The sequence below is a fragment of the Culicoides brevitarsis genome, chromosome 2 (assembly GCF_036172545.1).
Source record: "Culicoides brevitarsis isolate CSIRO-B50_1 chromosome 2, AGI_CSIRO_Cbre_v1, whole genome shotgun sequence".
Taxonomy (NCBI): domain Eukaryota; kingdom Metazoa; phylum Arthropoda; class Insecta; order Diptera; family Ceratopogonidae; genus Culicoides; species Culicoides brevitarsis.
Window position 1 is genome coordinate 3,899,798 of NC_087086.1, and position 25,300 is coordinate 3,925,097.

Below are 25,300 nucleotides of genomic sequence, written 5' to 3' on the forward strand. Positions count from 1 at the left end.
AAACTCCTCTCGTCTACATTTTTTGATCAAAAAGTAAATAATTCCGAAAATTATCACAATTGACAGTATAATTATGATAATTTTCTCTTTGTAATCCATCTTTTCCTCTATTTGACAATCGATAATGACTGTTTCAAAGTTTCCATTTCTCGTCTCGATCTCAAAGTATTTAGCTTTAACTTTTCTTTCTTGCTTCAGATGATCTTTCACATAGAGTTTTAAGGCAACATCAAGTTCTTTATCCGCTTCACAAGTTCCTAACTTTCCCTCGTCTTCCAAACGATCAAAGGTTTTTTGGATAAAATCTCCTTCAGGAGTGCTGTAGTCAATTACGAGCAATTTATTGCGTTGACCTTCAACAATTGAAGCTAAAATTATGAAAATCAGGATTTTCGAGTAACGAAACATCTTTTTGATTGATTGATTGACAATTAACTGAAGTACAAAAGTGATTTTTCAATTAATTTGAGTTTCAGGAGATATAAATCTCTGACATGCGTGAAGTTTAACAATAATTTGATTTGAATTTAGGAAAAAAGTTGATTTTGCTTTGGGTTTTTGTACAAATTGTAATAAACAAAAATCAGCTGTTCAGTTGCATAAGTTTGTCACACATTAAAAATGTTCAAGTCAAGCACTTTTTGTCTCTTAAGAAATGCATTTCGTGCAAAATCCTTTCCTCGAGTCATCGTAAATAGAACGAATTACAAGTCAAATGACCAAAATCAGTACAAAAGTCAACAAAAACCTCCGATTTTTCTCTTCGCCTCATTTCCTCTGTGGGAAATGCTCAGCGGAAAGAAACCTGAAGAAGATACACCCGAAGATAAATTAATTGTGAGCATCAAACGAGGAGTTTTAGCAATCCAAAAGGGAGATTACAAGGCAGCTGAGAAGATTTTGCATGTCGCTCTCAAAATGGCGCAAGATTTGCAACATCACGATGCCGTCACGTACATTTACGACGTCATGGCAAACCTCGCAATGGAAGCCGGTGACTTTAAAAAGTCGGAAAAGTTGTTCGTTGAAGTCATGCAACGACTTTTCGCTGAAGGACACAAAGAAGACAGCATCAAAATGTTACATTTATCCGCGAAAATGGCTCATATTTGTCATTTCACGGAACAACTTGACAAAGCAACGCAAGGTTTCGAATGGACTTTGGAGAAAATCAAGGAAAAAATGAAAACTTTCACCGACGACGAGGATCTCCGAGAACTTTATGGCTTAACGAAGAATTGGTATGCGCAAGTCTTGATGGATAAGAAACTTTTCAAACAGGCACGAGATCATTTCGAAGAGGCATACAAGATTTACACAGAAATTCATGGCGACAAAACCCTCGAAGGCATTTTGATGTTGAATAATTTGAGCGTTGCGTATTCCGAAATGAACGATCTCGCAAGTGCAATTGAAACTTTGAAAAAAGTAATCGAATTGGGGAAGGAAATCCCAAAATTAGCTGAAATTGGGATTTTTCACGCGAATTTGGGACTTTTATACTTGAGACAAAGTCTAATAAATGAAGCGACAGCTGCCTGTCAACTTGGCTACAGATTAGGACTGAAGCTGAAAAACGAAGATGCAACTCGTCAAAGCGAATATTGCTTAGATCGCATCAAAGAGTACAATAAAAGTCAAAAATAGAAAACTTTTATTCAGTATTTTCAAGGTCAAGTTTCGCGCGTTTCGTTTCTCGATTTGTGGCGATGAAAATTTTGTGTCCGGGGCAATCTAAACCTTCGTTGCCACATTTTTCTTTGCAACAAGCGCGACAAAGTTTGTTTACTTCACATTTCGTGCCCATCAAGTTGTTACAAGTCTCGTTTGAGCAAGTTGGAGGTTTTTCTTGAGGGATTTTTCCCGCTTTTCTTCGTTGTTTTTTCTCGAGTTTCTTTAATTTTTTGCGTGAGATTTGATTTCCATCTTCGTCAAAGTACTCCCGTTTCTCCGTTTCACTTCGTTTTTGTGCTTCAGCTAATTTTTGTAAATGTTCGCTGTACGGGGGGCGAACGTAAGGTTGACAAATCCATGGCGGGAGTTTCAAATCGTACGTTTCTTCAAGGCTATCGGGATTTTTCCATATTTCAATTCCGTCATGGAATTTTTGATACTTTTCCTTTAGTTTGACAACTACAGATCGAAATTCTTTTAAATCATTTGCTTCTGCTAATTCCATACGAATTTCCAAATTTTCCTTAATTTGTAACAAATGATGGAAAATTTTGAACAAATGTCCTCTGATATATCCATTAGGGGCGGGATATTCCTCTAAAATGTCGAGATATTCTAACGCCATGTCCCAACTAACGGGATTCACGCCGTCAAATATGGCGGGATTGTATAAATGACCTTCGGCGCTCATGACGCCCTGAACGCCTGTTGCTTCGATACAGCGATAAGCGTCTTCCAAACATTGGATATTGCCATTTGCGAACATAGGAACTTTCACATTATCTCGAACAGCTTTGATATACTCCCAATTAGCTAATCCTGTGTTCGCGCCTTTTTGTTCCCGCGTTCTTCCGTGAACAGTTAAGAGTTGAGCTCCTGCTTTTTCTAACATTTGAGCGTATTTGATGGTCTTTTCCAATGATTCAAACACACGGATTTTGCAAGTTACAGGCACAGAAAGCTCTCGATGAAGGGTGCTTACTAAAAATATAAAAGAAATCAATAAAATAAGAAATTTTGAGGTTATGTTAGAATGACTTACCAATTTTGTCTAATAACTCCCATTCATCTTGCAAAAAAGCTCCGTAATGACCTCGTGAAGCGATGCTCTGAGGACATCCCAAATTAATATCGATCGCATCACAATGATCTTGAGCTAATAGACCTGCAGCGAGAAGTGTTTGAGGATCATTACCGCAAAACTGTTGAAGAAAAAAAATAATTTTTAATGATTTTTCTTATATAAAACTATTAAGAATTAAATTTAAAAGCCCAAAAAGATCATAAAATGAGAGAAGATTTTAATCTGTATCAATTTCGCTCAAAAAAATCATAACTTTTCGAAAAAGTTTAGCTACAAAAGCCTAAAAAGCAAAAATTTATAAATAAAGCGCCCTCTACAACGCCCAACGGCGGAATTTCAAACTACAAGTCTACACGAAGCGTATTTGTGTGAGTAATCGCATTCCGAAGCTAAAGAGAAAATAGAGAGTAAAATCGGTCTTACTCTCAATTCTCTCATTTTTGTTCCGTACACAGAATTTGTTGCGTCTTCGTGTACGTATTTGCCGCTCATTCTTATATTAGAGGGACGGTAAAGCAGATGTAAAATCTACTTCGTGTGAACATTTTAAATAAATTTTTTACCACATTCAATGTGATGTGAAGAAAATCTTCATTTTAGTGCTATTTGAAGAAGTTTAAAGCAAAAAAATCAATGAAATTGTAAAATTTCAAGACTTTGTGATTAAAAAAATCTAAAAGTATTATAGTAATGTACTATAAAATACTCATATAAAGATAAAATTTTAGGAAAAATATCAAAAAATTGTGATTAAAATCGACAAAAACCATTCAGGATGGCACAAAAATATTACGATGATTCCGGTAAGTCGATAAATATTCATTTTTTAACATTTTATAAAACATTTGGTTGTTATTCTTCCTCTTTTTTACCATAAAATTGAGCCGGCAAAGTTGTATTTTCGATTAAACACGTCTCTTGTCCTGTATGTTGATGAATGACAGCCCGCGAAAAAATACCGCTTAATGTATTGTGAGGTTAATTTTTTCCTTCAAAAAGTTCAAAGCCCTAAATCCATTTTCAATTTTTATTAGAAAAATTTTTTCACATTCCTTTAGAGACTTGTGTCATATCCCATTGAAGACAATTTAATTTTTTTAGTTCAAATGTTAGTTTTTCATTCAAAAAAATTCAATTTTAAGACAAAAACACTCCAATTGGATTTTAAATTTTTCCAATTTTTTCGATTTTCAAAGCAAAGAACTTCCAAATCTCTTCAAATTTTAAGACCTCAAATCGACGGGCATCCCATTTACCTATGGCGACATCTACAAAATCGAATATCTCGCAATGAAATGTATGAAACCAGTATTCAACCCGTATATCGCTACATGGCATGGCATGACAGACAAAATACATAGAAATGTGTCTCGGCAAAGCCGAAGTTGAGTCGTGTTTGGAGAGAAAATTTGTGTGAATGTATTGAGCTCGAAAAATAAAAAAAAATCAAAATGGCGACGCATTTTTTTGAGGTTGAAGTTCAAAATGGCGGATGTTGCTTGAAAATCGATAAATTCTTGAAAATGCGCATTTATAGAAAATTATGAAATTTAAAATTTTTGATGAACTTGAAATTTTTTGAAATTTATTTTGATCTAAGATTTTAGAAAATTTTTATAATTTTTAGAAAATTAGTTAAAAATTCAAAATTCATATAAATTTGCTTTATATGAAATTTTTTGAAAAATTTAATATTTTTTAAGAAAAATATTCAAAATTTTTTGAACTAATTTTTTTTTAGAAAACAAGTCGAATTCAGTAATTGTTAATTTTTTTTTTTCAAAATATAAAAAAAGCTTTTTGAACGAACAATTACTGAATTTTAAAAAATTGAATAGTTCAAAAAATTTTGAATTCAGAATTTTTAATTTTAATTTTAGAAATTTGTTCTAAATCGTTTTTCTAAAAATTAGATTTTGAACATTTTACTTCAAAAATCTCATATATAAATTATATCAGTAGAAAAATATGATAAACGAAAGTTTTTTTTTAAATTTTGATGAAATCGTTTCAAAACCTAACCCAATAATTTCTTAGAATTCAAATTTTTCTTCGAAAATCTCAAAATAAGTAATTTTCAAAGCAATTTCAATTCTAAATTTTGTCTATATTTAACTCTAAAATGCTTCCGATTTATGTGTGGCGCCCTCTGGATTTGTCAGAAAAATGTTAAAAAACAGTTAGTTACCAACACAAAGGCAAAATTCTTCACAAATATGATTGTAGGTCGGTTTCCGTATACATATACGAATATGTATTAACGATTTTGAACGAACAACGAGAAATATGAGAGAATTTCATTCACCCGAGAGAATGAGTAATTTTGAGTGTTTGTTGATTTTGTAGATTTTCGTTTGTCAAATTTTTGTAGACTTTGCACTAAAAAGTATCAAACAAGAAAAAAATTTTTTTTTTCAAAAAAATTAATTTTTTTTTTTAATTTCAGGTTATGAAGTCAACTTCGAAGACGACATTCCCGAATCTGAGCGCCTGCATTACTTGAAAGTATTTCCAACCGTAGATAAAGTAGCTGAACGACGAATTCACTGCACATCATGCAATTCGCATATTGGCACAGCTCCATTTGCCGAAGCGCGAATTCGCATGCATCCCGTACTGAAGGTTACGCATTGTCGTAACTGCCATTCGTTCTACAACAGCGGCGAATTTGACAAAGGCGAAGATGGTAGCGAGCTTTATTGTCGTTGGTGCGGACAAGGAGGCGAAGTTTATTGTTGCAGCAGTTGCCCCTACGTGTTTTGCAAGAAATGTATCGTGCAGAATTTCTCCCGTTCGATGATCACGGAGATTGAGAAGCAAGACAATTGGGAATGTTTCGCTTGTTCACCCCAAATTTTGTTCAATTTGAGATCGCAGCATTGGGCTCTCGTGAATTTTATTGAAAAACAAACCAAGTAAGTTGAATTTTTTGAATTTTTCGGATAAAAAATAAATAAAAATATTATTTTTTAGAGAGATAATTAGTGCAAATTTACCGTCGGATGAACATGAAGAACGAATGTCGCACGACAGTACAACTTGTTGTCGTCGAAAAACTGATGCCACGAAAAAAGCTCCTGCCGCTGCTTCGAAAAAACGTTCTGCGAGCCCAGCAAAAGCTCCGCCCGCGAAAAAACCCCCAGAGAGAGTCTTCCGTGCCTCAACTTTGCTGAATGGCGGAACATCTGCTCCTCAAATTGCATCTTCTCGTCCTTCGCAACAACCAACTCGAGCAGCTGCATCAAATCTCGTGTGTGCTCCCGATATTTTGAGCATGTTTAGTGATGCTGATCCCGCGCCAACGCCCATTTCTCCTGCGGCGCCTCGTATTATCCTTCAAACGCAACCAACGACGCGTCGTTCAACTGCTTCGGAAAATCCTCCGCCGCTCGCTGTTCGTCAATACGTGGGAGGAAATGTTCGACCCACAGCTTCGGCTCAACAAAAACAAGCTCCAGTTCCGATGGTACAAATTTCGCATGGACCTCGCCCGGTAGCTGGAAGTTTTGCGAGATCAGGCGCTGCGGGCGGAGCTCCCGTTTATCACACAATTCAAGGATATCGCATCGATTTGAATTGCGCCGCGAATCAAGAAACCTTCCGCTTGCCCAATGGAAAATATATTCAGGTGAAAAAGCAACCTCCGACTCTTGCACCGCTTCCTGCAGCTCGAAATCAGTTAAGAACCTCACTTGGACAGGCATTAGTTAACAACTACGGGGTTCGTTATTCGAATCCGACGCATCCGCAAATGCAACAACGTCTCATTCAAGTTCAACAGCCGACGCAAGTTCAGCAAGTTCGTGCCCCGCCAACAGGATTGTCGCTTCAACCGCCGCCCATGACCTTGGAAAAACCCTCACATCCCCCAACTCCTTTAGGAATGGCTCGAAATGCATTCGAATTTAAAGTTTTAAACACTTTGGAGGTTTGTCATCAAATAATCGGCAAAATTAACACATTAACAAATTATCCTTCATACAAAACTGTCAATCACATTTCCGAGCTAAAAGATCTCTACAAACATCTTTCGTATCTCCTTTCGTATACTGTGGGTCGTTTCAAGACTCTTCAAGACAAATGCGCGCAAGAAACAAAAGACCTCGGTTTCGACGAAGATACAGAAAAAACTGCCAACACCCCGGATGACGAACTTGAAGTCGTTGAACAACAAACGACAGTCATCGAAATCGATTCTGATGCCGAACAAGACACCGAAACGGAAGTTCAGTCATCCTCAGGAAGTACTCCGTTACGCCCAATTTTAGAACCAAGACCTTCGATATCGTCAATTGACTCAGAATCTGTTGCGCCATCGATCTCGAGCCTAATTGACGACTTGAACGATCCAAAATTACGCCTTGAACCACGTGTCGAGGTCATTAGAGCGGAATGTTTGATCCCGAGTGTCAATCAACTCTTGAAAAATGAAGTGAAAAATGCGACACAAATGATCAAAATAAACGTTGAAGGCGAAAAAAGTGATGAAAATGCTCAAAACGAGGAAGGAAACGACGAAGAAGAAGACTTGATGTCGAATTTATTGGAAGTAACGCCCGATATATCTGTCATGATGGGTACTAATGACGATGAGGAAACAGTAAAAATACCATTAAGCGATGGAGAAGATGATGTCGTTGAAATTTCAGACAGTCCGTGTTCGGAAAAACCTGCAACTCCAACGAATGAGGGTACGGAAGAGGGAGAAATTGTTGGAAATGTCGAAAAAACAAAGGAAAATGAGGTTTCTGAGACAAATACTTCTAAAAATGACGACGAAGATGTTGTCATGTTGGATGATGACTCGCCAGATAATACCTTGAAGGCACAAGAAACGAACGAATTGTTGAAAAAGACACAGAAAATGCTGCGGAAACAGTTTCTGAGGATAAAAATGATGAAAGTTCGGAAGTTATGCAAGTTGATGAGACTCCTGTAGAAGAAGAGACCCCTAAAGAAGTTCCTGTAGAAGAAGAAAGTACAAAAAATGTTTCAACGGAAGATGTTAACGACAAATCTGATGATGTTTCAACAGTTCCCGTCGAAGAAGAAGTCGAAAAATTGCCTGAAACGACTGAAATTACTGAAAAAGGTAAAAAATTTATATTTTTTTCATCAAATTTTCATGTAAAACTAATTTTTAAACTTTTTTTTAGAACCCACAGAGCCCGTAAACGCAGAAATTGCCGAAAAAGTTGCTTCTCCTGACTCTGAAAGATCATTCCATACCCCAGATCCAGAAATTCCCGTCACTGAACTACCTGTTGACTCGACACTGCCCTCGAATGACGTCGAAATGACAGAAATTTCCGAAAAAGACATCGAAAACATTCAATCCAATGCCACACAAGTCACGGAAAATGGCGAAAAATCCGAAGAACGACAACTCACGCTGCAAGATGTCGAACTTTTAGACGACGAACTCAATCCGGAGAAAGAATTGGAAGGAGCTTTAACCAAAACTTCCGACGATTTGACCATCGAAGACTTTAATTTGGGCGAAAATGAGTTGAACGCGTTGGCGGATAATCTCGTACAAGAAGGATGGGACATTTAAATTTAACTTAATTTTAGTAAAAAATTATAAAAATGTAAAATATTGTAAAAAAATGTTAAAAAATTATTAAAAAATAAATCTTACTTGAATAATCAAAGGACGATCTTCTTTGCAACTTTGTAAGGCATTTGCGCGATATTTTTCGTCTTTTACGAAGCACGTGCTATGCCACATGGGAGAGTAACACAAATCCGCTGAATGTCGCAAGCCAAGAAGACGCCAAGCGCATTCCGAAGCATCAACCATTGGAGCAACGACGAATTTGGGCGAGCCGAGAGTTTTGTGGTAAAAATCCCAACTTGATAATTTTGGGCGTTTACTTGCGGGAATTGGAAATTCTTCCTCTGTTTCGGGTAATTTTGTCATTTTTGCTGAAAAAAATTTGAAATTTAGTAAAAAAAATTTTAAAAATTTAAAAAAAATTGATGCAAAATTTTTTCTTGTCTCTTATGAAGCCAAAATTAAAGAAAAAACGTATTTTAACAAAAATAATGATAATAATAATAATTTTTATTTTAAATATATCTCTGCATTACTCTGTTTTTTTTTTTCTATTTCACACTATTGTTGGTGTACTATTGACTAATTTTTATTGAATGATTTGTGATTTAACAGCAAGATTTTTATTATTTTTTGAGATTCTTGGATGGCAATTGCTTGAAAAAGTGATTTTTTATTGAAAATTTATTTATTTTTTTTATTAAAAAAAAAAATAAAAATTTATTTTTTTAAATTCATTAAATTAATTTGCTTTAAAATTTTTTAAAAAAATAAATTAATTAATTAAATTAAATTAAATAATTTAATCTAATTAAAAAAATAAAATTAAATTATTAATTTATTTTTTTTTAATTTTTTAATAATTAAATTAAATTATTTTTAAATTTTTAAAAATTTATAATTAATTTAAATAATATATTTAATTAGATATTTTAATTAAAATTTAATTTAATTAATTTATTTAATTTTTAAATTAAATTTAATTTTTAAATAAATTTTTTTTTTTGAAAATTAAATTAAATTTATTTTTTTTTATTAAATATTTTTTTTAAATAATAATTTGATCTTTATCCCCTTTTTAATTTCTAAATTTTATTAAAAAAGTACGTGCTAATTTCTTAAGTCTCTTTCTACAAAAAGTACGAAATAATCGACTAAGTTGTCACTTCTACGAATTATTTTTTTTATATTTTAGTAAGAATGTCATATTTTTTAAACATTAAAATTACTTTAAATTATAATAATTACTGATTTTGCTATCGCCTAAAGGACTTAAAAAGGTAAAATTGTTAAGGTATACAAATGTTAATTACGCGTTATGCTAATATAGGTGAGAAAATTGGGTTCGTGTTGCCCAATTTTTGTTAACGTTTTCGTATAATTTGTAAGTCTTCTAAGGGATTTTCTCTCTTTTATGTTTTTTTGCGATGATTAATGTTCATTTTTTATTCTTTTATTGTGGGAAAAATTATTTTTATCTTTTTCTCATTAAAATTTTGGGTTTTCAATGTTAAGGAAACAATTTGAAAATTAGTACGGATCGTTTAATTAATTTTTAAACGAAGATTTTATAAGAAAGTCAGCCATTAATTGAATATTTTCTTATAAAAAGTTAAATAAAATTTTTATGTTTTCTAAAATTTTACGTAAATTTGTTCTTTTTTGATGACTCACTCGTTTTTTTTATCCAAAAATTATTTTTTTTATTAAAAAAAAAATATTTTTTTCTCAGAATTTTTCTCATTTTACTTTTTTTTCCACAAAAATTTGTTTTTTTCTCATTTAATTTATTTTTTTTTATCAAAAATTCTACTTGAATCACTCTCTTTTGATATCTGATATACATATTTCCGCCGAAAATCTTAACTTTTTCATTTATCAATTCAATGAAGTACGAACAATGCCAACTTTTGAAGGTCATGGACAAATAAGCTGCTATTTGTTAAGGAAATGGGAATTATTTTTTATTTATTTTTACAATTTTGGCATCGAAGCAGCAGAAATTGGTTCAAATAAATAAAATTAAGAGAGAGAGATAGGACAAACGACGCGTTGTGTGTGACTAAAGAGGAAAGAAACAAATATCCTGCTAAGTTAAATTGTCCGGATAGTTGATTTATGATGTAAAATGTTGTTTTCTTGTCATTTCTCGCTTTTATTTTTTGTACAAATTGACTCCGTTTCTTAATCATCGTCGAAATCTGTCTTTGATTTGAGGGGTTTTTGAAGAATTTCTTGACTTTCCTCCGATGGAATTGAACTTTCGCGCGGATAATTCCACGATTGGATCTCTGACGTGCCATAAATCTGGAACATTAGGTACGTTAACACAGCAACAACTGATGCGAGCATGAACGACACTTGCCATTGACTTAATGAGCTCTAAAAAATAATTGGAAGGTAAGTTTTTTATTTTTTTTTCAAACTTTTTGTCACAAAATTTTATTTTAAAAAAATAAAATTTATTAAATAAAAATTATGTAAATGAAAAATAAAGTAAAGTGAAAAAAAAAAATATTTTATTTTAAAAAGAAATTTTTTAAAAGTAAAAAAAAAATCATTTAAAAAAATTATTAAATTTTTAAAATCTTGAAATCTTAAAATAAATAAATAATTATAAAATTAAAAAAAAAATTTTGTTTAAAAAAAATAATAAATTCATCAAATTAAAAAAAAATTCTTAAAAAATTATGAAAAATAAAAATTTATTTTTTTTTAATATTTTATTTCAAAATTAAAGTTTGAATATTTTTAAGTGACAAAAAGTTAAAAATAAAAATTTAAACAAATTTCTTACATTATCTGTGATCATTAATCCCGCGACGATGGGTTGCAGGAACGAAGCCGACATATGGATCGTTTGGCAAAACGCCAAAACGGGTCCCGCCAAATTGGGAGCAATGTCGACAATGCTTGCCATTGCGCCGGCATACGATGCTGTGATGAAAGACACCGCAACGAACCAAATCGACAGAATTAAGATGATATTGTCACCCAAATAGCCAATTAGCAAGACGAGAAGTCCCGGAATAATTTGCGACATTGCGGTAAAGAGTTTCCGTACGTTCGTCAGCGTCATCCATTTATTCGTGACAAGGACATCAGCTAAATAGCAAAATACGACAGAGGACAGGTAACTGCAAAGGAATGGCGCACCAGAGAGAAATCCATTTTTCTGAATGCTAAAGTGCAAAATGTTCTTCATGTAATTCGGGCCGCCGATGATAAATGTGTAATGAACCCAAATCCGTCCGAATGTCGTTACGCCAATCGACCATGCAGGCAACGATGTAAATATCGATATCCACGGCACTCGCATGCCCTAGTTAATGTAATTTAATGAATTATTCATGCCGTTTTGCATTTCAGGTAACTTACTTGACCATCCTTGATGTCATTCGAGACATTCAAGTCGATATATTCACGTTCCTGTTCCGTTATCCGTGGATGTTCTGCCGGCGAATTGAATGCCAAGAAGTACCAAATGACGCACCAAAGCATTCCGACGCTGCCCGTGAAGTAAAAAACGTATCGCCATCCCCAATGGGCGATAATAAAGCCACAAATTGGATATGTGAGCCCGATTCCGATGCTAAATCCTTGAAAACTTGACATGAAACGACTTCGTTCGATGGGCGGGATCCAAACTCCGACAATCGCGTACATTGCGGGCCATGTTAAGCCACTCGCGAATCCCTGAATTGAACGCAGAACGATCACGAGCACGTAATTTGTGTCGGCAGCGAGGGGCATTAATAAACTACAGGCAGCTGTCGCGAATTGGGACCAGCCAAAGACGTTTTTTGTACCGAAATATTGGGTAGCTACTCCGCCAACAACCTTTTTTTTCGGAGAAAAAGGAATTTGCATCAATTACGGTTCGAAAAATTGTTAAAAAATGTCATTTTGTGAGAAAATTACTTTTTTTCTTATAGAAAATCAATAGTTTTTAAAGTAATTTTAAGGCATTCGAATTAATTTTCGAAAATTTTTTTTTATTTGAAATTTTATTATTTTGAACATCGAATTATGAAAATTTGAAAATTCGAAAATTTTTATTTTGAATATTTTATTATAAAAATTCGTAAAATTTTTTTTCGAACATTGAATTATGAAAATTCGAAAATTTTTATTTTGAATATTTTATTATAAAAATTCGTAAAATTTTTTTTCGAACATGAATCATGAAAATTCGAAAATTTTTTTTCGAACATTGAATTATGAAAATTCGAAATTTTTTTTTTCGAAAATTTAAAATTTTTATTTCGAACATTGAATCATGAAAATTCGAAAATTTTTATTTCGAACATTAAATATGAAAATTCGAAAATTTTTTTTGTAACATCGAATTATAAAAATTCGAAAATTTTTTTTCGAACATTGAATCATGTAAATTCGAAAATTTTTTTTTGAACATTTTAAAATTTTTAATTCGAACATTAAATTATTAAAATTCGAAAATAGAATTTCGAAAGTAAAATAATTAAAAAATATGATTTTTCTTGATTAATTTTAAAATTTTTCACAAAATTATTCGAAAAATCCCAAATTTTCTCACAAAATTACATTTTTTCAGCAACAAATTCTCACCTGAGACACAACATACCACCAATAAAAGACACTTATGATCATTGATTGAACACCGGGTGACCAATCAAATTCCCCATTGTACCCTAATTCCGTCAAATCTTCTACCTAAAATACGAAAAATATGTCAAAAAATCAATATTTCGCCAAAAACCCAAATAACGAACCTCTTGTTTAACAAAATCCTGATTTGACGAAGATCCATTAATACTGTTATTCCCATTTAACGAAGAATTATTGTGTGATAATTCGTTTTTTGTACCAACCATTGCAACTAAAGCGAAATTCATGTCGTTTCGCATCATAAAGGACACGAGAAATCCGGACCATGATAAAAAGTAAAGAACCAGGCGTGCCGGAATTTTCTCTAAAAAATTAAAATTATTAAAGTTCGACTTCAAAGCGGATAAAATTGAAGGTAAGATACTTACTAACTAACTCAGAAACCATTTTTTTACGTAAATTTGTAAACTTTTTACAGAAAATTGAGCAAAACCATAATTTTCAAGTCAATTACGACGAGTGACGACTTATAATTTCCTTCTGACAAACATTTTTTTGTAAGTTTTCAGGCACTTCTTCGGATAAAACTTCCTTTTGTTGTTTTTTTTTTAAATTTTTTTCTTTTAGAAACTTTTCAATGAACTTTCAATCGTGTCATTTTTCATGTCGTGACAAATATTCAGAGTGACAGAAGTTGGATGCGAGGCAGAAGACACATTGCTCTGCTCTGAAAATAGAAGAAAGAAGTTTTCTCGTTAGAAAAAATGCAAATAAAGTGACAAAAAAGAGGAAGTTTTGCAAGAAAAAAATATTTTACGACAAAAACAAAAGAAATGCATGCCTCGCGAGTGTTATTTACAGTCGAAGCTTTTGCTGCGTTTTCAATTTATTTCGATATTCGATACAAAAAATATGAATTTAAATGACAATTAATTTTTTTATTTATTTTAGGTTTGCGTCTTCTTCTGAATATGGGTCACTCATGATGTCATTTAATTACGGGGAATGCAGAGTTGTGCCGGTTGAACGAAAGAAAATAACAAAAAATAATAAAAATGGAATAAAATAAATAAATGGAATTTTTTTCTGTCGTCGCTCGTTATTAATTAGTTTTTTATGCGTTTTATTGAGCAGAATTCAATAACGAGATAAATAACGAACGCGTGTGTCTGATTTAATCAAGGATGATTTATGTCTCGTTGAACTGGTTTTTATTGATAAGTCAAGCAAACATACAAGCAGCAACACGAAAGGAGATCCCTGTGGAGAAAAGACACGTGATGAAGTCTCGCTGAGATAAAAATTGGTTGGATTTTGGCAAATTTCGGTTAAAAAGACAAATTTAAAGAGGTTTGAAGGAGAAAAAGAACTAAAATTGATAAATTTTGAAACAAAAATTATTTTTTTAGGTTTAAAAGTGACTTTAAAAAATTATTAAAATCCGTTTTTGAACCGATTAAATGAAAAAATAACCTTGAAAAGTCAATTTTCGATCATTAATTATAAATTTATGACTAACAGTATTGAATTTCAAAGAAAATTGCAGTAAACGGTATCATTAATATTTTAGAAAAAATAATTAATTCTGAGAAAATGCTTTAATTTGTGAAATTTACTGACTACAAAGGATAAAATTCTATTAAATGTTGTTAATAATTTATGTTGAAGGTTAAATTTATTTTTTTGAAATGCAAAAAAAAAAATTTTTTTTTCTAAAAATTTACAAAAAAAAAATTTTTTGAATAATTAAATTTAAATTAAAAAAAAAATTTAATAATTAATTTGAAATTAATTAAAATTAATAAAATTTAAAATTAAATTTAATACTTAAGTTTTTAATAAATAATTTTTTTTATCATTTTAGAAACAAACTTTCATCCTAAGAGTCAAAGAACGGAAGTAAAATCATTCCTTTAAGACAAAATTTCTCCATAAAGTCTCAAAATCGATGCAACCGGAAGTCCCTGAAGCACTTTTCAACATCTCAACCTTCAAAGTTTCAATCAAAAATGAACTTTTTCCTTTAAAATCTACGAAATATCAATTTCAAAACAATTCCATGAGGGGCACAATGACCCATAATGACAATCAATCCAATTGTTGTTATCTCCCCGACGTTACGTGCGCTTTTCCATCAATTTTTTTGTTGTATAAAAATCCAATTCAATTCAAATGCATTCTGATTTCTTTCTGATTCATCAATTACGGCTCATTATTATTATCAATACATTAAATAATTTTTTTTTTCATATAAATTGATAGAGTGATAGGAAGCAAACAGCAAAAAAAAAGCTATGTCATGCAACGAAACTGCTCATTATATTTTTTTCTGTATAGTTTGACGAAATGCTGATAAACGTAAGCGAGTCTTATTAATTTTTTACTTAGTAAATACACGCTAAAAATTTTTGTTTGTTTGTTGTTGTTAATTGAGGAAACAGCCGCGTGTTCTTTCGTTTTAGAATTTTGAGTTTAGATTTTTTTTCTAGTTTTAAGTCTCTGACGCACGTTGGAAATAATATTTGAATTATTTTTTTTTTAATTTTTTAATTCATTTTTAATTAATTTTTTAAAATTTTTAAAAAAATATTTTTATTTTTCACTTTAATATTTTTTTATTTTGTTTTTATATATTTTTTTAAATTTTTAAATAAATTTTTTCATTATTTATTTATTTCAATTAATTTTATAATTTTCATAATTAATTTTTAAATTATTAAAAGTTTAAATATTTTTTTAAATTTTTTATTTATTTTTTTAATAAATAATTTTTAATTTTTCTTAATATTTTTTTTAATTTTTAATTTTTTATTTTTTTTTTTTAATTTTAAATTAAATTTTTTTAATTTTTTTAATTTTTATTTATTTTTTTAATAAATAGTTTTTAATTTTTCTAAATATATTTTTTTCATATTTTCAATTTTTTTTATTTAAAATTTAATTTTTTTTTTAATTTCGTTTAAAACCATCGAAATTAATTTTTTAAACTCACTTTAGTCCTTAATAATTCACTTTTTTATCGATTTTTTATGAAAAATTCCGATCGATCGAGGCACTTTTATGAATATTCACGGTTAAATTGTCTTTTCACGCGAATCAATCAGAATCAGGAAAAAATATTGTTGTAAAAGTAAAAAAAAAATAATAAATAACGAAGAAGAATCGCCGCATTGACTGGTCGACGTGTGGTAATAAACTGCGGTATCGCGCTCTCGCGTAAGTTTTATATTTTTTCCAATACAAACAATCTTTTTTTTTCTCCGTAGTACTCATGCCGCGAATCAGTTTACGATAAGTGTACATTTGCCGAGTTGTTAAGTGGTCGAACACATGTGAATGCCGACAACAAGAATGAATTCACGGGGAGCGTGAGTGACAAAAATGAATTGCTGATAAGTCGTCGTCGTTAATGAATAATTAATTTTTTTTCCATTGATTTATCTTCCGAAATCCAGATTTTTTTTCCGTGATGAGCTTAATCACGTGTCACATCCCGAAAACTAGTTGAGCGAAGACACGTGTTCGAGCAGAAATTTCATCATCGTTATTGTGCAATTTTATTTTAATTAAGTACACTGTCATTATAATAAATCAGTGAGGCAGGCGAACGCGAACAAACACAGCAACAAACGATTCAAAAAGGCTTTTTTCGTTTTTCTGTGTGTTTGAGCATGTAGCAAGGAGGCATTTGCATGTTTTTCATCATCATAATAATCATCGTCGTAATAATTTGCAGAAATTTTTAGTTAAATTAAACGAGCTCCTTGTTTTATTTTTTTATGTGCTTTTTAATGAAGTTTACAAAAAAAAAGTTAATTTCGAAAAAATTTTAAATTTTCGAAAAAATTTCAAATTTTCGAATTTTTTTTTTTAGATTTTCGAAAATATCAAATATATATTTAAATTTTTTTCTTTATTTTTAAAAAACGATTAAAGAGCTTTGAAAATTTTCAAAAAGCTTCTCATGATCTCAAAAATCTATCTAAAAAAATAAAAAAAAAATAAATTTCGAAAATCCATTTGAAAGTTTTTTATTTCGAAAATCGATCTAAATATATTTTCGAAAATCGCTTTTCAAATTTTCTCGGTTTTCGAAATAAAAGTCTCAAATCTTTAAAAATTAAAAAAAATACTCAAAAAATGCTTCAAAAAATTCAGAAATATCTTTAAATAAGTCTAAAATTTTTCGAAAATAATTTCGAATATTTTTTTAATTTTTTTTTAAAGAACGAACGAAGTAGTTTCATGGCTTCAATGTTCTCAACAAACTACTAATGAAAGAACACACAGAATAAAAAATTAGAAAGTTTTATTACGTGCGAGGATGTCGTAATTCTGTAAACTTTTTTTTTAAACCATATTTTGTGATGTCGAGCCGCATGTCGCTCTATCTCTTGAAACTTTTTTTTTTGCTACTAATAATTGTTTGAAGATAATTTCTCGTTACAATCGCTCCTTTTACACTTTTCACAAACGCTGCACTGAAGCATGCACGAAACTTTTAATTAAGTTTTGCTTCAAATATTTTTCAAATTAAGAGAAATGGAATCATGGTGATAAATTCATTTATTTACCGCCGCCGCTCGCTTTTGGTCGCACATGCAAGCGACGATTATTGCTTTTTATTTTCCGTAATTTCGTTATTTTTTTTTTGCCAAACAAGTGTGTGTGCAAATTAAATGCAATTTATTTTTATTATTTTACGTAATTTAAAAGGATTTGTGCAGCTTGTTAGTGAAATTCAATTGAAAAGTTTGCCAGATTCGGATTATTTTAAAAAAAAATATTCTCTCCGCAGAAAAGAGAGATAGTTTTGCAAACAAAAATCACTTTCACCCTTTTAATTTCGAGTTTATTGAAATAAGCAAAAAAAAAAGCACTTTGAAAATATTATTTAGCAAACAAACGCCTCGAGTGTCGAAGAGTGATGAAGAGCAAACAAAAGACTTTTAAGAGAAAATTTCAAGTTCAAAGGTTCAGGTGAGTAATTTTAAAAGAATTTAAGCGCATTTTTAAAGAAATTTTAACATGCAGGGTTGCCAAAAAATTATAAAAATTAAAATTTTTTTTAAAGATTTTGTTTTTTTTTTTTTAATACAGGGCTGCCAAAAAAATATTTAAAAAAAATTGCTTAAATTAAAAAAAAATTTCTTAAATTTTCAATTTTTGTTCTTAAAAACATTTTTTTAATACAGGGTTGTCAAATATTTTTTTTTAAATTATCAAAAAAAAATTTTTTTTAATTTTCGTTTCAAAATTTGCTTGTCTAATTTTTTTAAAATACAGGGTTGCCAATTAATACAAATTTTCAATAATTTTTGTTTCAAAAGTCACTTTTGTTAATGAAAATTTTTAAATTTATTAGTTCTTTATGAATTTTAAATTAATTTAAACAAGAAAATTCATTTTTTTGGTAATTTTTAAACAAATCAGGGCTGCCAAAGTTACAAAAAAAATCTTCAGAAGTCACTTTTCTGATGAACTTTTTCAAATATTCTAAAATTTTCTTCAATAAAATAATTTTTTTGAAAAATTTAATTCATTTTTTATTAAATTTATCAAAACAGTGTTGCCAATTATTAATTTTATTACATTAAAAAAAAAATTTAATTGACATATTTTTCACAAGTCCTTCTAAAAATTTAAACTTTTTTTCTCTTTTTAACACAATTTAAACTCTCTGAGGCAACTTTAAGCCACTTTAATTACCTCTCAACTTGCACAAAACACAATTTATATTGCTTACGAAGGGATAAACTATAAATAATGAGGATGTTGAACGCTTTCTATTGCATGAGGTACACACATGAACGTCACATAAATGCCGACACAGGAAGGTGAAAAATTAGTTTTTTGCAAGTAAAAGAGAAAAGTTTTCATATTAAATTCAAACTTTCTAATTTATTTATACGAAATGGATTTATTGACACTTTTCTCGGAATATTGACCTAAAAAAACTTTTAAATAATTTTTTTTAAAAAAAAAAAAAAATAGAAAAAAGGAGACAAGAAAAAAATTGCATCTAAAAATAATTAACCAAAAATTAATTATTTACTTACCTTTTTTCCTGTTTCACCAAATTTAAAAAAAAAATTCTGAAAAAAAAACAAAAAAATGTCAATTTTTCAATTATTTAAATTTTTTTTTCAAGTTGTTGAAGAATACTTAATTTTTTTTTCTTTTTCATTTCAGCAAAAGATGTCAATTAAAGTGACAAAGGTTCCTTCCATGCCATGAGCCTTCTGATTTATTATTTACACAATGAAATGCAAAACATTCGAGAGAAACTTGACACACGATATTTTTATCATCATCCATGCCACGAATGGTTTTTTTGTTGCGTGGGCTTTCAACTCGTGCATGACCTTTTTCTAGTTGTTTCGCTTATCTATCGTGCGATAATGTAATGTTACAACATTCGCCGTGAAAAATAATGGAATTTCTCGGAAAAATAATGACAAAAAGTGAGAAAATTTTTCTTTTTTTATCACTTTTAGGCAGAATCGCGAATGGAAATCCAGCAAAAAATGACAAAAGAAATTGAAACAACGAACAAGGAGGTGTTTCAAGTACTTTTCACAGTAATGACGGATGTACTTTTTTAGGTTAACAAGGACTGAAGCTCTTCAAGTAAGTATAAAATGTTACTTTTTAATCCAAACCAAGCACAAAAAGGGTCCAAAAATTACTTTTTTATCCAAACCAAGCAAAAAAAGGACCCCAAAATTCTGCTGCACTGACTTCAAAGTCATCAACAAGTCGAGAAAATTACTTTTTTTTTTGCAACGCAAAAAAGTCATCATCAAGACGTTACAAAAAAATGACTCGCAGTTACGGTCGATCGCGTCAACCAACTACTACTGGAAGCCACACGACAAAACAAACACAAGAATCTATTAATATTTATCGATTTGCGTGAATGATTGATGAGTTTATTTGTTGGATTACGAAACTCCAAATCCATTTTATCCTCGTCGTGTAAAGTGCTTCCCATCCCATTTCCTGTTTTTTGTTTAAATTCAACCAGAAAAAAATTTTAATAGTTACTTCACTCCCCGAAAATAATTGATCAAACTTGTCGCTCTTGTTAATATTTTTTTTTCTCTTAAAGAAACTCGCGTGTTTTGCATTAAAAAAAACTTTTAAAAATTACTTTCGAAATTTAATTGAGACACGAATGAAATTTACAAAAATTTTTTACATTTTTTTACGAGTTTTTGTGTCACACAAAAAGTGCGATGCGAGCAAAGGGGTGTTTATTGATATTATTAAATCGATATGTTTATTATTTGTTTGCTTGATACGCGCGAGGCACATTGTACGGAACAATATTTTGCTGCGTTATTTTTTGTGTTGCGCTTGTAACAAAGTTTTGTCTTGTCTACAGTCGTTGTGAGGCACACAATATGAAAGCCTAAACACAAAACTTGCATATTTTATAAATTTTGTTGCATTTTACCGCTGAATGGATTCTCATGGTGTGCGTCTTGTATTGTTTAATGTTGAAAAGAAATGTATTTACAGAACAAGACAATGTTTGGATTTAGTCAAAAACAGACAAAAAATAAAAAGAAATAAAGAATTTGCACAAATGCACAATAAACATGACATGAAACTGTTTAGACAAGAAAATTGATTTTGAATTAGCGAATGAATTTTCAAGTCTAATTTAAAAAAAAAAAATAATTTTTGAAACAAATTTAAAAAAAAATTAAAAGTTCTAAATTTTCCAAAAATATTATACTAAAAATATAAATTTATCAAAAATTTTGACAAAAACTTTTAAATTTTTTTAAAAAACTTGCAAATATTTGTTTTAAAAAATATTAATATGCGTTTCTGAAAAATTGACGCTTTAGCAAATAAAAAAAATATTTTTAACTTCAAAACCAAATTTAAAAAATATATTTTAAATTTTAATACAAACTTTCGGATAAGCTTAAAAAATTTCATTTTATTTATTTAAAATAATTATTTATTTTTTTTTTTTTAACAAAATTGAATAGTTTTTGAAAATATTGAATTTAAAAAAAAAAAATTAAAAAAAAAGAATTATTTAATTAATTAAATTTTATTATTTTATTTTATTAAATTAATTTATTAAATTTTATTTTAATAATTTTATATTAAAAAAATTAAATTTGTTGTAATTATTCAAATACATATTTTCAAAATCTGTTTAAACAATAAAAATTTGTTCAAAAAAAAAAATTAAATAAAAAAATTAAAATTATTTTAAATTAATAAAATAAAACATTTTAAGCTTATCCGAGAGTTTGTATGAAAATTAAAAAAAAAATTAATTTGGTTTAAAAAGTTATAATTTTTTAAAATTTATTAAAGCTTAAACTTTTCAGAAATTCGTATTAAAATTTTTTAGAACAAATTTTAGCATTTTTTTTTAAATTTAAAGTTTTGTCAAAATTTTTGATATATTTCAATTTTTAATAACATTTTTTTTTTAATTTTGAATTTAAAAAAATTTTTTTGAAATTCTTTAATGAAATTTTAAACGAACCAAAATTAAAACTCACTTCAAAAACTTGCCCAAAACCCTCAAACAATGACAACAACTTATGCACCACGGTCAAAGTTGAAAATGCAAAATTTCGAGTCGCGTCTTGTGTATAAATAATAATATTAAAATAATTTCTGTAAGCCCAAAAATAAACATAAAATTATAAACTTCTGTTCGATTCGTTCTTAATATAGACAGACTTTTGAACTTTTTCGACTGTTTGTCGTCTAAAAATAAGTTTCATTCAAAATTCATTGCCACGAACGAGTGACGTTTTTTTTATAGCCATTTGACGACTTTAATCAACGCAAAGTCATTCGTAGCTGGTCAGACACGTAAATGGCATTTTCTAACTCACTGATTGAATTGATTCGTAAAAGATTGGAGAAAATTGGTCACGTCATTGGAGTATCGATAGTAAGTTAAGTCAATCTCGCTTCCCCCTTTTTATTGTGTTTTGCTGTTATTTTTTTTATTTTTATGGAGAACAAGAACGAATAGAGACGACCTGATTACGAATTGCATCGTATAGTAACCCCCCTTCGTATTTTACAATATTTTTAAATTAGACAAACAATTGCATTTGATTATCGACTCACTTCACGATGTTTGTCGTCTTTGTCCTAAAAAAAAAATATTTTTCGGAATAAATTTTGTTAAAAAATCACCCGAAAACGAACTTTTTTCATCGTAATCTGATTAAAACTTCCTTCGAGGCGATTTTTCACGCAACTTTTTACCATGATCCGTGCCAAGAGCGCGAAAAAACGTGATTGGGATTCATAAAAATAATTTTTTTGTTTGTTTTTTTTTTTCTTTATTTTTAGGCAACCCGAACGCAGATCAAGGTCAGCTGTGATAAAATATTAATTATTATTTTGCGGAACTCACGCAATGAGCGATGAAATGACGTCCGTGTGCCATTTGTTACTTCCGAAGCAGATTTTTCAACAAGAAGTCAATTTTCCGCATCACAAATCAAATAATTTAAAAATATGTTTTTTTTGCAATCCCGTTGTGAATTTTTTTTTCGTGTCGTAATCTTATGCAAAAATGTTTCGTTCGAGAAAATTGGATGAAAAAATATGAGTTTTCGACAAAAAATGAGTACTTTAGTAGGGCACAAAATGGTAATTGCAGGAATGGCGAAGGAAGGAGAGGCGGGAACATGGCAATAAATTATGGTTAATGTTGTGAAATTGTCTAATTTCTCATAAAATTCTAATAAGGAGGGAGTTAAATGCCGCTGCACGGATGGATAACCCCGGAAAATGCTGTTTCCATTAAAATATTATTTTATTAAAGTTGGAAGGAAACATGAACTGTTGAAAAATGAAGAGTTTTTGGATGAATTTTAGCTTATGAAGGACAAAAAAATTTCAAAAATGTTAATTTTTTAAGTCTTTAAGGTAAAATTTTTATTTCTTTTGTCTCAAAATTAAATATTTTTTAGATTTTTCTAAATTTTTTTGACTAATTTTTAGGTTTTTTGTTTATCAAATGATATTTTTTCTCTAAAAAGGACGATAATTGATGTCAAAAATTAACAAAAGAAGTCACAAAATAATTTTTTGTATCAAATTTAAGGATTTTTCATGTAAGCTTTCCTTTCAAATCCTTAAAAAGTATTTATATTCATCCTTTTTTAGCATCCATCTCTTCAAATTTGACCTTTTCATCAATTCATGTGGCAATAAATAGCATTTTTTTCCTGAGAATTCTTTTATCAACAATTTTCTTCGAACGCTTTTGAAGAGTGCGTCACAGAGAAACCGCTAAAATCGTTTGCTTTCATTGAATGGTCAACCATCATCCTTCAAAAAGGTTAAAAATACATTTCTTAATCTTATAAAAGTACCGATAAGACACATTTGAGAGACATTGAACCTCAGTTTTTACGATTTACATCAGCTAAGACGGAAAATTACAAAAAACAGATTATCAAGAGACTGATTATAAGCAGATTTAGTGCCGTCATTGACCTTTTAATGTGCTTTTTTGATAACAAGTCGTCAATTTTCCATCAAAATGTGATTCTTAGAAGCGATAAACTCTGTTGAACGAGTGTTCTTGGAAGATTTTTGCAGACAGAATCCTTTAAAATTGAAGAAATCATCTTCAGAGGAATGGAAATTTACTTAATTTGGGGAATTTTGTTCAATTGGATTGCTGGAAAGGTATTTTCATGTCTCAATTGTATCAAAAAATTGCTCCAAAGAGAGACAAATGATAAAAATTGAGCCTAAAAATAGGTTTTTGTAGTGAAATTACCCAAAAAATCAATCAAAGCCATCAATTTCGAACCAATTTTCAACCTCATGATGTCCTTGTCCCTCTTTTTCCTTCAAACAACTCCATTCTTTTGATGCCTTCCCCAATAAATAATACCCAACCGATAATAAAGCCATATCATCTATTTCAGCTCAAACACACACGAAGCGACATCAATTTACCACTTTGGTTACATTTCAATTGAATTCTCGGAAAACCCACTTTTTCATGTACAACAACGCAGATATGCAGAACCTCCTCGTCGTTTATCAATAATTCAATGAATAATGAATAAATATACGAAAAAAGAAGAAAATCAATGCAGCGGTCAATAAAATAAATTTTTAACATCGAATCGAAATCACAGCAAAGTCAAGTCGATGAACGAATGGCAACTGTTGCTGCTGCTGCTTCTACAATGCACTTCAGTTCACTTCACTTGAATGATCTAATAAACAGAAAAGTCAAGTCAAGTCCTTTTATTCAAATTTATTTATCATTTTATTTATGCATTCATTTGTTTTTGCACAGAGAAAAAAAAAATCATGAAAGTTTTCGTAAAAAAAAGGATGAAAGTGCATTTTTATAAGAGCCCAATGCACATTTTGAAAATTTTTCAATAAATATTTTCAAATTTTTTAATGCTAAATTTTCAAATTTTAGCCCAATGCATATTTAGAATTTTTTTTCGATTCAGTAAAAAATTTTAATTTGAGCCCATATCACATTTTTTACTTTTAAATTTCAATCCAGTGCACATTAAACTAAAATTTATACTAATTTAATTTAAAAATTTGAAAAAAAATATTCACATATTTTTCGAAATATTTTTTTACCCAATGCACATTTTGAATTTTCATCCCATTGAACATTCGAAAAATTTAGACCCAGTTTACATTCTTACAAAGAAAACTTAAAATTTTTCTGTCCAAATATTTAATAATAAAGTTGACCCAATGCACATTTCAAAAATTGATCCCAATGCACATTTGAAATTTTTACCCAATGCAAATTGTTAAAATTTTCTTCAGACAGGCCTCGATTGTGTCAAAACATCACATTTTTTTCACAAAATGCAACAAAAACTCAAAATAGAGCAGAAAAACAAAACATTTTTCATGTCTATGCAAATTCGAGTAAAATTCATGGATAGTAAATAGTTTTACTTGCTGCCTGATACGAAACTTTGTCCTATTTCTGCTAATTTGAATAAAAATAAAAAATACTTTTTGTTAGTTTTCGGTTCATTAAAATTTATTTCTCTTTACTTTCCATTCAATTCATGCGGAAAATACAATTTTTTTGTTTTTGACACCAATTTATTCATTACTAAAAAGCTTTTCATTAAAAAAATATGAAAAACAAAAATTTTTCAACCTGTTGGCTGTCAACTCATTAAAAAGAGACAAAAAAATTGCGTGTTGCGATAAAAACTCGGATGAAAATTGGCAACTATCATAATTTTTCCTCATTTTCCTGAATACAAAAAAAAATTCGAGCCTCAAGCAAACAATGAACAGCAAAAAATGAGAAAAAATTCGAAAATAGACAGAAAACAGAGGAAAAGAAGAAAAGAAGTCATTAAATGCGAGCGTTTTGAATAAAT

The 25,300-nt window shown here is 29.8% G+C and overlaps 4 protein-coding genes across 7 annotated transcripts in view; 2 read left to right on the forward strand and 2 right to left on the reverse strand.

Annotated features, from left to right (window-relative positions):
• The first annotated feature begins 605 nt into the window (after positions 1-605).
• Positions 606-1,657, forward strand: LOC134832210 (tetratricopeptide repeat protein 19 homolog, mitochondrial). The gene has a single exon (XM_063846179.1). The coding sequence runs from the start codon at positions 622-624 to the stop codon at positions 1,645-1,647; it is 1,026 nt and encodes a 341-aa protein (XP_063702249.1). The 5' UTR covers positions 606-621; the 3' UTR covers positions 1,648-1,657.
• On the reverse strand, positions 1,638-18,988 carry LOC134832209 (tRNA-dihydrouridine(16/17) synthase [NAD(P)(+)]-like). 2 transcript variants are annotated; one of them, XM_063846176.1, is made up of 4 exons: positions 18,965-18,988; positions 8,400-8,686; positions 2,717-2,876; positions 1,638-2,655 (listed from the first exon to the last, which is right to left on the reverse strand). In XM_063846176.1, exons 2-4 carry the CDS (start codon positions 8,679-8,681, stop codon positions 1,655-1,657), a joined length of 1,443 nt encoding a protein of 480 aa, XP_063702246.1. In that variant the 5' UTR covers positions 8,682-8,686; positions 18,965-18,988; the 3' UTR covers positions 1,638-1,654. The 2 variants fall into 2 exon arrangements, with proteins under 2 accessions (XP_063702246.1, XP_063702247.1); XM_063846177.1 differs by lacking the exons at positions 8,400-8,686; positions 18,965-18,988 and adding an exon at positions 3,631-3,682.
• On the forward strand, positions 3,249-7,844 carry LOC134832207 (uncharacterized). The gene is made up of 3 exons (XM_063846172.1): positions 3,249-3,561; positions 5,205-5,673; positions 5,732-7,844. The coding sequence occupies exons 1-3, from the start codon at positions 3,534-3,536 to the stop codon at positions 7,695-7,697; spliced, it is 2,463 nt and encodes an 820-aa protein (XP_063702242.1). The 5' UTR covers positions 3,249-3,533; the 3' UTR covers positions 7,698-7,844.
• LOC134832208 (sialin) overlaps positions 9,393-25,300 on the reverse strand; it is a 28,595-nt gene continuing 12,687 nt past the window's right edge. Inside the window, exons 1-7 of one of the 3 annotated variants that reach the window (XM_063846173.1) lie at positions 15,898-16,074; positions 13,334-13,632; positions 13,070-13,269; positions 12,906-13,010; positions 11,694-12,155; positions 11,113-11,637; positions 9,393-10,697 (exon numbers count right to left, since the gene is read on the reverse strand). In XM_063846173.1, coding sequence (XP_063702243.1) covers positions 10,500-10,697; positions 11,113-11,637; positions 11,694-12,155; positions 12,906-13,010; positions 13,070-13,269; positions 13,334-13,352 — 1,509 coding nt within the window. In that variant the 5' untranslated portion in view covers positions 13,353-13,632; positions 15,898-16,074 and the 3' untranslated portion in view covers positions 9,393-10,499. Of the gene's footprint in view, positions 10,698-11,112; positions 11,638-11,693; positions 12,156-12,905; positions 13,011-13,069; positions 13,270-13,333; positions 13,633-15,897; positions 16,075-25,300 lie in introns of those variants that run through there. The other 2 variants (XM_063846174.1, XM_063846175.1) reach the window with 2 other exon arrangements.

Excerpts from the sequence above, each read along its gene's own strand:
- LOC134832210 (XM_063846179.1), top strand. The coding sequence starts at position 622 with ATGTTCAAGTCAAGCACTTTTTGTCTCTTAAGAAATGCATTTCGTGCA.
- LOC134832207 (XM_063846172.1), top strand. The coding sequence starts at position 3,534 with ATGGCACAAAAATATTACGATGATTCCG. Across the intron at positions 3,562-5,204 it reads AAAATATTACGATGATTCCG|GTTATGAAGTCAACTTCGAA; the intron begins GTAAGTCGATAA and ends TTTTAATTTCAG. Across the intron at positions 5,674-5,731 it reads TTTATTGAAAAACAAACCAA|AGAGATAATTAGTGCAAATT; the intron begins GTAAGTTGAATT and ends ATTATTTTTTAG.
- LOC134832209 (XM_063846176.1), bottom strand. The coding sequence starts at position 8,681 with ATGACAAAATTACCCGAAACAGAGGAAGAATTTCCAATTCCCGCAAGT. Across the intron at positions 2,877-8,399 it reads ATCGTCCTTTGATTATTCAA|TTTTGCGGTAATGATCCTCA; the intron begins GTAAGATTTATT and ends TTTCTTCAACAG. Across the intron at positions 2,656-2,716 it reads GGAGTTATTAGACAAAATTG|TAAGCACCCTTCATCGAGAG; the intron begins GTAAGTCATTCT and ends TTATATTTTTAG.